This window comes from Perissodus microlepis, chromosome 1 (assembly GCF_051167445.1).
Source record: "Perissodus microlepis isolate ML-2025 ecotype Zambia chromosome 1, ASM5116744v1, whole genome shotgun sequence".
NCBI classification, from domain to species: domain Eukaryota; kingdom Metazoa; phylum Chordata; class Actinopteri; order Cichliformes; family Cichlidae; genus Perissodus; species Perissodus microlepis.
The window spans coordinates 15,905,260-15,919,511 of NC_140461.1; the positions used below are offsets into that span (position 1 = coordinate 15,905,260).

Consider the following 14,252-nt stretch of genomic DNA (forward strand, 5'->3'; position numbering starts at 1 on the left):
TAAGACAGCTTGAAAAGAGCCCATTTGAATTTTCCTGACTCGTTCAAAAACAAACACAATAAACGAAACATTCCGGATATTCTTAAGCCAAATCATAATTCTCCTTTTTGTCTGTTTTTCTGGGGGTATATTTTCTATACATATTTTGTCCTGATTTTTGCCATAGCTTTGTTGCCCTTTTGCATGTGTCATTATCAGTTCAAATGCATTTGTACAGTTTCTTGCCCCCATTTTTCAAGGAAGTTGATTTTAAATAAGCCCTTGTGAAATGGCAAATAAATGTTTCTGTTTCTGTATTATTTTTATCCAAAGAATTTGATCCATTTGCTACAATTATATCTGGCAAGTCTAGAAGGACCTTAAGATTATTTGATTTAAGCTGATTCACTCTCCATACATTTGGATGCAATTCAGTTTAATTCAACTTTATTTATATTGTACCAAATCACAACAAGTTACCTCAGGGCACTTTATGTTGTAGGTTAAAGACCTTACAATAATACAGAGAAATCCTCAACGATCAGATGACAGTAGGCCTCCAACAGAACAAGGCTCAGGGAGGAGTAGCCATATGCTGCGAACAACTGGGGGTGAAAAGAAAATATTGTACATGCTCAATTTTCCAGGAAAGGTAGCTTTTACAGCAACCTTGTAACGTGGAACATTTATTTAAATTATTTCAAGGCCATCTTGTAATCTGTTGCCTAGTTTGCATTGATTTAATACACGTGCTATCTCAAAATCAGTGTATGCATGCCATTGCCATTTAACTCCTCCTTGCAAATACAGGCAAAACAACGCCTTATCTAAAAACTAACATGTACATGACGTTGATTATCAAAATAAAATGTGACTTTCTGCATTTGTGTATTACAGAGATCGAACGAGGCGGCTGCGGCGATCCTGGGGTGCCTGCATTCGGTCGCCGTAGCGGTGACCGCTTTCAACATGGTGACGTGTTGACCTTCTTTTGTCAGGCAGCCTTTGAACTTGTGGGAGAAAAAACCATCACATGCCAGCACAATAATCAGTGGTCTGGCAATAAACCCAGTTGTGTCTGTAAGTCTACCATTTCTGTGTCTGTGCTAGTTGTTCTTTCTGTTTGTTTTCATATTTAATTTTTTATTATCGTTGTTTTTTTCTTGCTTGCTTTTGTACTTTGTCTGTCAGCGTCTGCCTTTCTGTTTTCACTCTCAGCCAGCTACCTGAAAAAGTAACATTCTGTTTTCTTTCTTTCTTTCTAGTCTCATGTTTTTTCAACTTCACGGCCCCATCAGGGACTGTATTGTCCCCAAACTACCCAGAGGAATATGGAAACAACCTGAATTGTGTGTGGTTGATCATTTCTGAACCGGGAAGCCGCATTCATCTCCTCTTCTCTGACTTTGACCTGGAGCCACAGTTCGACTGGTTGGTGGTCAAAGATGAAGGTAACTGCATGTTTATATTTTGCTCTGTTCTTTTGTGGTGGGGTTTTAAGAGGTAAACCTCAGTATACAGTACTTAACAAATTTATTAGGCCGCCACCCAGAGTAAAGTTTATGCTACAGCTGCTCTAAATTAACAGTATTTGTAATCACCTAAATTGTTTTTTAATGTTTCTGTAATGGTTAATCCACCAGTATGTGCAAGCTCTTTAATTGAAATGACATTTTAATGCTAAAAATAATTATTGTTTTTAACCATGAAGTAAAAAAAATAAAAACAGGGAAAACAGTTATTTTTAATGTTTTTAGTGCAGTTCTACAATCTTTTTTTTTTTCATGACAGGTGGTCTAATACATTTGTTAATCACTGTGCGTATGTATATAGCTTATGGCATAAATATTGGTCTGTGTGACCAATTGAAATAGGTGAAAAAGACATATGTGGTGGTGGGGTGGAGCAGGGAGGTTGGGAGTGTTTTTGAAATTCGCAGCTATTAAATCCTATCAGCTGGTAAAGAGAATTGCTGAGTGGATCTCATTGATGGGTTGATGAATGATGGGCACACTGGATGTGTAGTTGTAATGTAATATTTATCATTTCAACACTTGCATAGCTTTCCACTTCACATAAAACACAGAGCAATTAGATTGCTGTTCCCCATTGTAATAAAGGTTATTGATTTAAACTGAATCAAGTCAAGCCCATGTTTGACTGGCTGATCATTAAAGATGAACTTGTGTATAATTGACTAGCACTATTCTTTTTTTTTGTCTCTGTAGAACCTTTTTTTAAATTACAGGGCAATTATCGCTGTTACAATGGGCTAACTGAAATCAGTTCAGTTATTGCTTTGAAGTCTTCCAGTTTGCTCTGACTGGTGATAAATCTCTGTCACAAGGAAACCACAGTGTATCTGTGCCTTCAGGAACAGAGAGCAAAAAAAACCCTCAATGATGTGCTGTTATTATATGAAAATCCATCTAAAGTCAGCCACTTCCCTTCAGTTTGGTACAAATAAATATCAAATTAATATTACTAATATACTTAAATTTATAACAAACTACTATGAAGATGTAGTTTGTTTGTAAACTGCCTGTAAAGATGGATCATCCATTAAAATGCTAGAAATGTTCATATTGATTCTCAAAAAAAGGGAGAAAAAAGGAACGTGGAATATATATATATATATATATATATATATATATATATATATATATATATATATATATATGTATATAAAAAAACATTTAAATAAATTTCCATAATGATACAGATAAAGCATTATTCTGATGCTGATGCACGATTCCTGTACTCTTTTTGGAATCCTTCATGAAATTGCTTAAAAATATATATTTTCATCTTCTTTTTTGGATTTGCATAAATTTGTTTAAAAAGTAATCTTTCATCTAAATTCAACCATGTAAATCTCTAAACGTTTATTATGACATATTTATTCAAGGTATAGGAACTTTAAATTCAAATTTCATAACAATTTATTTACAAAAGTCAGAATTAGGTCACAGTTCAGTGTTGTCTGTCCTGTAATGCAGAATAAAACATATCTTTTGCAGGGCTGTGCAATGCAAGCACGTTTATTTTCAGGCACAAATCTTACATCACCGAGAAACTTACTGAAAGTCCAAAATTTCCAATAAAAAAAAATTCTGCTGAGTATCCAAAAATCCTCATAGTATATCCAAATTAACCACATTTTCCAAATTAACTGTACTTCAGCGCTGAAGTGAGAAATAAATGGATGGCTTAAAGCTCATTCTGTATGCCTGTAGTAAACAGAGTTTTTCCATACCAACAAACTGAGGTAGAGAAACGTGGTGGTTTGCATGCTACCTGATTTTCCCTGGAGTATTCACCATTACTGCACCCAATAATTGTTTTTCATAAGGTTAGCTACTAATTGAACATCCACTTTTCACACTTTTTTTGCTTATTAATCAGTTAATGAACACAAACAGATATTTACAAAGATTTATTGCTGCCAATTCATTGCCGATGATTGATTGGCAGTGTCTAATTATATGTCCTCGTGTCACATAATCAAATGTCTAAAATATCATTGAATTATGCAGCAGAGGCAATCACTCAAACTCTGCTTTTATGCCTTTATAGAAAAAAAATCAGATTTCTATTCACTGAGGGTTTTATATCAACTTGACACTTATGAACTTGCCTTCTTTTGTATTTCTGAATAAAAGAACATGAAATCACAAATGGCAAACAAAAGTGAACAAAGGAGCCTCTGTAATAACCCATAAATCCTCTGAGTGGGGAAACAGCAGCATGAAATCCACGCAAAAAAAAAGATGGCACTTTGGGCTACATTTTGAATGGCATGTAAATGGTTAACTTAATCAGAAAGCCATTATTGTCATCTAATATAAGAGAAGATAGTGACAGACTATTACAAAGGCTTTTCTCTAAATCTCTCCGCTTAGATAAGATAACGTAGGATCTTGGCACTCTTTTAGCTATTGTTACGTTGATTCTATTTTCTTCCTGGTCTCTTGCCTATCAATGTAATAATGAATAAGTAAAAGGGCTTTTGAGTTGCTAGAGACTAAAGAGGCTGGCACTTTACATCTCAGTCACTGTGTAGCTTAATTGTGTCTAAGTGCATTGGATCCTAAAATTCAAGTCAAGAAGGAAATAAAAAGAAAAGTTTCTATGGGAGTGTTGTGAAGAACAACATCTTTATCAGTGAAGTGGTCTTGAAACTCCCTTTCTGTCCCTTGAAGTGATGTCAGCTTACATTGATTTCCATTGCCATCTCTGTTACGTTTAAAAATTCATATGAATTTCATAAAGTCAATAGTAAGAAACTGTCAGTTTTCAGTCTTTTAGCGATCGTCAATACATTTCATCTCATTCCAGTGTATCTGTTTATATCTGCACTTTTAAAATAGCTAACAAAAAAAAAACCTACACATATGCATTGTAATAGCTTTTTCCCTCAAAACCTGTAATCAAAGCATCAGCTGGTTCACTGGAATGTCAGAAGATTAATACACTTATTGACCAGAAAAGCAATTACAGCAGCACTTCTCACCTCCGCAGAAGAAATTGCTGCAGAAGAAGAAAGTGACCAAAACAGCAACTTTAGACAAACATTACCTCCATATTTAAATGAAGTTAAAAATTGAGTAACATCTATATTAAAAGTTTATGTACAAGCAAAAGGCAAAAAAAGAAGGTTGCAGAAAAGTCAAAATAATGATAATGATATTCAGCATCCATACCAACGTGCATACGCTATATGTAGTGTTCCTTTATAAATCACCTTAAAAATGTTCCTATATTCCACCCAGGCTTGTCCGACAGATCAATAAATAAAAATCCCTCATGAAGACTGCTGCAGATACAGGACAGTGGCATTGAGAGGGTGTTGGCTGCTGCTGATGCTGTAGTTACACTAAACAGGAAATTCTTGCAATTTGAAGTGGTGAAACATGGAGGTGTGCTGTGCTACACCATAGGAGTGTCAAGATCCTGATTGAGGCATGCAGACCATCGCTTCCTGTTTGGCATTATGTAAGCGTCTAGACACAGAAATAGCTGAAAAAACAAAACACATTCTCAGTATCTGCAAAATCATTGTTTAACTCTACAAATTCACCAAGGGTGGGTTTTTTTTTTTTCATAGATGATTATGAAAGATGGAAAGATGTACGGTGAGAAGGCAGAGTGTTTGGCAACCTGGTGTTGCCATCGTGCAAGGCCACGATGCTTCAAAAGACAGCATATGTTCGCTGAAGCAGTTTTATCCAAATAATATCATCAGAATCTAATATAATCTAAGAAAATGAAATTCATAATTGGTGAGATTTAAATAGTATTTCCATTTTCAAAAAAACAATTTTATCAGAAATTTAGCAGTGCTCTCTTTGCCACTTATATAAAATAAATAATTGTGGATATTTGTAAAAAAAAAAAATATATATATATATATGTCATTTCATCACTTTCAGTTGAGAAATAAATTACAAGGTGATTTTCTGATATGCCCTGCCAGACTTTCAGGAATCTGCCACCTGATGCAATCTGGCATCCTCAGTATTTAAGCCAAACCTTGTGCTCCACAACTGACCAGGACTACTGTGGGGATCACACAATCTGACTCTTTCATCTGAGCTCTGAAGATGTGCTAATGCAATGTGTTCAGCTGTGTAATAATAATAAAAAATGGATCATAGTTTTAAATGGTTACAAATGGAGTTGACGTGTATATTACAGTATAGAGATGTTCTTATGAAATTATTATTGTGCTACAAGCAAAAGCACATGATCACGCTGCTGGCCTAAAATAAGTCACATTGTTTAAATCCCTCCAGTCTTCGCAAAGTTTCCAATGTATGGCTCAGAGATTCTGTACTAATATACATATAGCCAGAGGTGGGAAGTATAAATACTTTGTTACGGTGCTTAAGCACAATGTTTTAGGTATCTGTAATTTACTTAAGTAGTTTTGACGTGTGCAAAAGTCGGGGGGGGGGGGTTGTTTGTTTTTTCCACAATACCCGTAACAGGTATCCTTAAGTTGTGGTTGCAGTACTTCAGCATCTAACTACCCTGCTGAAGAGGAGCGAGCATAAATGGACTGACAAGTTTTTTTTAAAGGGCAGGTCATTTCAAATTATTGTGAGTTCAACAAAGTTCAGTGTGTTTGCTGTACTGTGATGGATTTAAAGTAAAGAACTGTGTGTGACTGGTGCACAGTATCTGTGGTTTCATGCTCAGAGTTGGGTTACATCAAGTGTAGCAGAGTGAATTTTAGATGATGATGCTTAGATTCATTGACTGAAATCCACCTTCATACCAATTTTATACCATTTAGAAAAAGAAAAAAGACAGCCAGTCAGTGTAGAGGATAGAAATCAACAACTGAAACATCTGCTGACATCTAGTTGAATTCAGTTGTGTATGTCCACAAAGAGCAGGAGGTCAGCTGACCACAGCCTGTACACTAAGAAAATCTGTTGGAGCTCTTAATAGAAATCATTGTGAGTTATGATTCTTTTGTCCACACTGAGCATTATCTGCACCTGCTGAATCCCACTTAAACCATTGACTATACACATTTTCCTGTTTCCTCCGAAGAGCTACTTTTACTTTCTTACTTTGAGTACATTTCAGAGCCTGTACTTTTTTCTTTTACTTACTTGTACTCAGTACAACTTTTACTGGAGTATTTTTAACAGTAGTGTTTGTACAGAATACTGTATTAAAAAAGTATTAAGTGCAGAATGTCTGTACTTTTTCCATCTCTGTATAAAGCCCCTTTATTTTTGTCTTTGCAGATCCATACTTTCGCATACTTTTCTTTAAAGGCCTGTTTGTACCACTGTGGTTATATATCTGGTTCAAAACATAAGACATTGAGCCACATGAACTGGGGAAATTTATAGCTGTCCAAGACCACAATAATTACCACCTGTCTATTTCTCTTACCCATGCACCAGAGACTGCAGATGTTTCCTGTGACCTGTTATATTCTTTCATTACCATTTTGGGATCCTTTTTTATAGAGTATATGTACATATCCCAGTGATCTCAACCTGGAAAGTTGCTTTTCTATGTGCTGTAGTCCAGTTTTTATGACACTCCCCCCTGATTCTGTCGCTGCTGCTTGGATCACTGGGGAGCGCATTGAAGAGTAGAATATCTTCTGCCAAACAAAAGTTTATAACTACTTTTTGCAGTAAATGGTCTGATGCTGTGACACAAATGTCTTAGACAGACCTGAGGTGATGTATGATTACAGCAGTACAGGCGTAGGGGTGGAAGTTTCAGACTATTCAACTCATATAGAGTGCGTCCTTTTATGACTGTCTAGTGATACCTCAGTGTTGGAGCACACTGAAACATACCAGCTAGGTTATGCTATTCATTGCAATGATGTACCCTGAGGGGATGATGAGTACTTGGAACAAGATAATGCTCCTTCCCATGGTGATGGAATTGTCCGGAAATACATGGTTCAATACTCATTGAGGTGAAATACCATCAATGACCCAGACACCACAGTCACCTGATATTAGTCTCTTGGGCATTCACTCAAATGCAGCATCTGTACAAAAGAGCTTCTATGTATCATCTTTTGGCAAGCATGACACACTAATGTGTGTCTGGTTTCCTTTTATACTCAGATCTTCAGGTTTCTTGCTTGTTATTTGGACCAATGCGATGTGCACAGGTGTTGCTTTCATGCTATGAGTGTTCAAAATTGGAAATTGGAAATAATCTTCGAGATAGGTGTCCTCGGGATAATGCCATTTTTGTTCAGTTAACAAGTTAAAGGGTCATGAATGAATGCCTTTCTTGTCTCTCTGTACTAGGCCTGTTTACATCTAGTACTATTTAGTAGTAACTGTTACTATACAGTGCATTCATTATGGAAGACTGTCTACTTTTACTGGAGATTTCTTCCTATTCTTTTTTTAATTGATGTTGTTGTTGTTGTTTTAAATTCTAAGCATGCAGAGAAGCAAGTTATCCTTCAGCGGCCTATAGTTAACATTGACATTTTAACAGACTTTTCTTGTTGTTCTCATTAAAACTCACAACAGTTGTTAGGCTTTACCAGGACCAGCTTAATCATTTAGATTCATTTAGATTGTCAGTTATTTGAATGTCAATAATTTGTTACTTCATGAATAATTTCATACTTTGGCACTTCTACTTCTAATGCTTAAATAAAGCATTATGTGCTTATCATGCATATTAGTAAGCATTTAGCAAGTGTGTCAGGAACTGCTAAATCATCTCAGTGTTTTGTTTTCGCTTAACCCTAATTACACCTAATTCACCTCTTTGAGCTCCCTTGGGATGAGCCTTTCTCTTTCCAAGTCTGTTCTTGGCCTGATTTTATACAGGATAAATTAGATAAGCAATATTAAATGTCTCTCTAAAATAATGTTTAAATTGTGCTTGATTTTAGGTCTGTCTGAGCCAACAACATTTGGGACATTCTCAGGAAAAGATGTTCCATCACAGATCGCCTCAAACGGTCACATCATGAGACTGGAATTTCAGTCTGATCATTCAAATACTGGGAAAGGCTTCAATATCAGCTATACCAGTAAGTACCAACTACCTACTTATCGCTCAGTCTATTTGTTGTTTAGGCCGTAGTAAACACCCTTAGTTTACTAAGTCACTGGGGAAAAATGTGTAATCTCAACCAGTTGGTGAGCGGTTACTGGAGGTTGCAAACAAAGAGACTAGTCAGTAGCCCACTGGCACTAGGAAAAATCTGTGCTTCTACAGTAGTCCCTGGAGACTGACACTAGGTGAAATCGGTTGCAAAGTGGTATGAATTGTACACTGAAAACCTTCTTGGTTGCCTGCAGATTACTGTGATTGCTTGTAGTTTGCATGGAAGATGCAGACTTGTCTGCAAAAACTCAGAAACTCTTGTGAAAAGCATGACGAAAACCAGAAATGGATTTGCATTGAAGTAAAGATGCACCATTTGAAATGTGTTGGTGGATGTCCTCTATTTCGGCTTTCTGCTGCAATTTTTCCCATTTTTCAGCTACTCCGTGAGTAGTTATTGAGTATTAGCAGAAAGATCTGTGTCTTCTGTGCATACTGCAGTGACTGTGATAGTCTACTAGTCACAAAGAGGATTTGGGGTAGCAGCCTCTTTGCAACCAACCAAATATCCATTGAGATCTCTACCAACGTACTACCTCATTGTTGTATTTGAATTCGGTTTTGTGATGTGGCAATTTTTGTGTTTTAATTTTTTTAAAGTAACTGTCATTTTTTCCCAGCAGTTCTTCTGACAAATGACAGCATGTCGTTTTGACACTTTGACAAATTTTTATTCAGAATACTTCCAGTGGCCACTTCAATGGAGTTTTGATAGCAGAAATTTGTTAAACAATACGGACATTCCAACAGTAAAACTGATATACAACACTTCTACCACCATGTAATCAGAGACAAAAGCAGAAATCAGTTCTCAACATACTGCAATACATTATGTTCTAGGGTAGATCCTAGCGAGTGTCCCTTTTTTTTTAAACAAGTGATGATTTACTGATTATCAAGCTGAGTATTGCTATGTAACTTTATGCACATCTTTAAAACATATAAGCTAAATTTACAACTAAATTCTGAGGATTTGCTTCCAGAGCTACTGGCTTGTTGTATAGCTAGTATCTTCATATACTAGTTAAGATCCATATTAAATATAGCTCAGAGTAAAATAGCTTTTCATATGCAAACCACCTCAGAAAGGCACTTCGTTATGATTAATATAATACCGACATCAGCATTACTGCACCTGACGTTACCTTAATCTGTCCTGTTTGACTTCTTCTGCTTGACTGATCCTATATGGTAAATGGCCTGTATTTGTATAGCGCTTTTCTAGTCCCTAAGGACCCCAAAGCGCTTTACACATCCAGTCATCCACCCATTCACACACACATTCACACACTGGTGATGGCAAGCTACGTTGTAGCCACAGCAACCCTGGGGCGCACTGACAGAGGCGATATGCATGTCTTACTCAACTTTCACCCAGTTAAGCCTGTCCCATTGTCAGAGTTTGAACCCAGCAACTCCATCCTGTATATTTATCCACTCTAAGCTGAACTAGTTCTGCCTGAGTGATTCAGATTCATTCAGTGTGATTACCATGCAGTTTTGCACCATTTCACACACTGCCTCCCAAATGACCTTGTCTTTGGCTCTTCCTTTAGAGGTGGCATTTGACAAATGAAAATAGTGTGTGTGTGTGTGTGTGTGTGTGTGTGTGTGTGTGTGTGTGTGTGTGTGTGTGTGAGTGTTTTTTAACCTAGTGAAAAAAAAACTGAGCATAATTAATAACAAAGTGTACTATTTCAAATCCTAACACAAATGAAAGGTTTGATGCACCTCAAACGAAAAATTAATACGCAGTTAAATAAAAATCATATTAAATTAAATGCCTCTCAAACTTTTTACCTGGCAGAAAAGAAAAATGCTGAAATACATTCATATAGTTTTTAGTGGTGAAACTTTTTGAAAATGTAATTTGAAAACCTGATGACATAAATTCTACACTGGGACTTAAAAATATCAAACATATTGTGCTGTTTCAGTAATTTGGTCTATTAACATTTTAATGCATATATGAATATCAAGAGGTTATGCTGTGGGTATATTTATATGAATTGTGTTAGAAACTCAAGAATGAATGCAAGACTGTGCAGTTATTTGGTGAAAGCGGTGCACTGGGAGCCAATAACTGTTCGCAGATTTGAATCTATCCTACAAATAAATTGATCCTATATATTATGAGGACAGCATGCGTAAAAATGTGCTTTAGCCTATGACAGCTAAGGTTATTAATGATAGATTTAAAATGGAATATATCCAAATTCTGTTTTTATCACTTTCAGAGGGAAGAAGATGATCATTTCCAAAAAACAATTTTGACCTTATATATGTTCATTTTTGTTTCTTTAACAATTTGTTTTAAACTAAACCATACTTTGGGCAAAAAGAGACTGGACTCACTATTGTCCCTTGAGGTGGAAAGTGGAACTACTTGGGTCTAGCTCAGTGGTGTCCAAACCCAGGCCTCGAGGGTCGGTGTCCTGCAGGCTTTAGATGTGTCCTTGATCCATCACAGCTGATTTAAATGGCTAAATTACCTCCTCAACATGTCTTGAAGTTCTCCAGAGGCCTGGTAACGAACTAATCATTTGATTCAGGTGTGTTGACCCAGTGTGAGATCTAAAACCTGCAGGACACCGGCCCTTGAGGCCTGGAGTTGGCCAAGCCTGGTCTAGCTGGTTAGCCTGCTAACTTCAGTGCATATTGCTCCTTAATGTCAAAATTCTTTCCTCACTAACTAAAGCTAATCTTTAAAATGTTTACATCTTACTAACAAATGGCTTGCTCAAAATTTTAAATTACAAAATGCATTCACTGTAAGATGCATAGTTATTCTTATCTGAGGTCAACTATTGAGTTCATCTTTTCTCTGTCATAGCTGAAATATCATTTAGTTTTTATTTTTTCCTTTTTTATGCCATATGTTTCTACCTTTCCCTGTCACTATGGCTTCTTCTTAGCTTCTTCAGCCTTAGTTGGCCTTTTTTTCCATCTTCTACTGGGTTTAAACCAATGACTGTATTGGATTAAACATATCATTTGAATATTTTGTATGCTGGCATTTCGTGCTTTTTCTCATACGTATCTTCTAGTCTTTTCCTCCTCTTCTATAATATCAGGTTGTTGAAGGAGTGCAAAGGCTACTTTATCTGTGTCTGCCTTTGGCCTATATAGTGCTTTCTCTACATGCATATTTGAACACATATTTGAATACTGCTACAAGGCTGTATGTAATATACAGTATGTGTGCATTTTTGTTTGTGTACCTGCCATTTCCCTTGTGGCTCTCATTTTTTCCCCTACGTCCTCTCCTTTCTCTCACTGCTCCCATTTCCCTCCATCAGCAGCTAATCAACCTGAGACATGTCCAATCACTGGGTGTGTGCTCTGGGTGGGATCAGGTTAATCTCTGGAATGGGGATAATATAAGCTTAACATGACAAGGTTGAGTCCACATAAAGATAATTCCATTCCCATATTTCCATATCAGTGGAGATGTCACATTCACTGACAGTGATACAGCAGCGGTTTCATTTTTTTCCTCTGGCAGAACCAATTCTTCGGTATTAAAATAAATTGAAAAAACTGGTAAAAACTGCTCAAATGAATAAATATGCATACATATTTTGAACCACTTAACCAGAGTGTAGTTGCAATCTGCCAGCTTTCTCTTTTCTTTCAGATTACGTCTTTGTTCTTTCCTTTTCAAATTAATTTGCCTTTGTTTGATACAGTAATTCAATTTTATGTGTCTTAGCCCCAGTTTTAACTTTTCTCTGGTTATTTTCTCTCTGTAGCATTTGGTCAGAATGAATGTCATGACCCAGGAGTCCCAGTAAATGGTCAGAGGTACGGTGACCAGTTTCAGCTTGGCAGCTCAGTGGCATTTCGCTGTGATCAAGGATTCATTCGGACTCAGGTAATAATCATTTGAAAGTATCATTATCACACTTTTTTAGCACAATTTTGAAATGATTGTCATAATCGGTGCCCATAGTTGTGTGTTAAAACCTAGTATAAATGTAACATTTCTTTAAATCATGTATTTCCAGGGGTCCGATCAGGTCACCTGCATTATTCAGGATGGAAATGTTGTCTGGTCTGCAGCTGTACCTCGCTGTGAAGGTAAACCTAAGCAGACACCTACACATAAGAATTGTTTATTGTATATAGGAGTATAATGTTCCACAAAACATTCAACTATTTTAGCGATTACCATACAGTTCAAGTGTGTTTATGCACCTTTGGAACAATTAAATTTTCTCTTTTAATTGATTTTATGGTAAATGGCCTGTATTTATATAGCGCTTTACTAGTCCCTAAGGACCCCAAAGCGCTTCACACATCCAGTCATCCACCCATTCACACACACATTCACACACTGGTGATGGCAAGCTACATTGTAGCCACAGCCACCCTGGGGCGCACTGACAGAGGCGAGGCTGCCGGACACTGGCACCACCGGGCCCTCTGACCACCACCAGTAGGCAACGGGTGAAGTGTCTTGCCCAAGGACACAACGACCAAGACTGTCCAAGCCAGGGCTCGAACCAGCAACCTTCCGATTACAAGGCGAACTCCCAACTCTTGAGCCACGATTTTAGCCTTGCAGTTTGGACACATCATTCTTTCTAAAGAATAATCTTTAAATGAGACTGGCACATGTTGTACCAAAGCTTTTCAGGGACACATATTCATTTATTTAGACACCGAAAGACAGAGATGTACTATTAGGTTGCAGATATGTGGAAGTGATAATAACAGGATTGTCAGTTTTCTGCTTTTTCAACAATTTTTGAAGGTGAATGGCACCCACCAGTCTGTGAGCGTTTGTATGTTTATCTTTGCAACCTTCCCATCTTGCATCCTGATTGCATTGTCTAAATGACATTATCAATTGTTGCCTGTTGTTAATAAATCGGATAGAGGACAAAATCAAATTGAACATGGGGGGGTCATCTTTTTAACTATGGAGCACGAGAGAATATCATCTCTCCTGTTCTTGAAGATCCCATCCAAAAAAACTGCTCCTTCAGTATGCATTCAGTGTTTTTCTTTTCTTTTCTTGCTGAAAGTCTGGATTTATGAGAGCAATCAAATAGGCAAAGGTATGAGCTACTTGAAAAGACAAGCCACTGCAAATTATATGTTGTAGCAATGAATAATGAAGAAACCATGAATTCCAGGTCTGGAGTTTTTTATGTTTAATTCAGGTTCTAGACAGACTCAAAATGAATAAGAATAAAAACCGAACATGATACGATGTCTGATATTTCATTTTATTTGAAAGAAACAACTCAACGGGAGATAATTATTGTTTTTTTAATGTGTCATAATTGAAATTTTGGTACTCCAAGTGTGAGCTATAAAGTAGTGACGGTATGTGCCAGTTTTGCTGCCTGCAGCTTGTGCAGGGAAACGGAGAGTTATTTTTTGGCACCATTTGACACATAAATATATTTAATTCCTCCTATAAATTATAATGTGATAATTATTTTGGGCTTTTTCAAACATCACTAACTCAAAATTGCTTACTGTAGCACATGATGGGCTCACCGTAATTTCTGAAGGTAAATGTTTATGTATGAAATATAGAAATTCAGAGTGGATTAGAATGATAAAATAAACAGAGCAGACAATTAATCTGAAAACTTAATGAAATAGGAGCAATTTACAGACATTTACAAGGAGAAAATGAT

The 14,252-nt window shown here is 36.6% G+C and overlaps 1 protein-coding gene across 2 annotated transcripts in view; it reads left to right on the top strand.

The window, feature by feature from the left end:
* Window positions 1-14,252, top strand: part of LOC146393616 (CUB and sushi domain-containing protein 1-like) — a 437,819-nt gene that overhangs the window by 288,583 nt on the left and 134,984 nt on the right. For both annotated transcript variants that reach the window (XM_084931950.1, XM_084931959.1), the window contains exons 13-17: window positions 877-1,059; window positions 1,245-1,430; window positions 8,381-8,521; window positions 12,351-12,472; window positions 12,606-12,678. In XM_084931950.1, coding sequence (XP_084788076.1) covers window positions 877-1,059; window positions 1,245-1,430; window positions 8,381-8,521; window positions 12,351-12,472; window positions 12,606-12,678 — 705 coding nt within the window. The remainder of the gene's footprint in view (window positions 1-876; window positions 1,060-1,244; window positions 1,431-8,380; window positions 8,522-12,350; window positions 12,473-12,605; window positions 12,679-14,252) is intronic.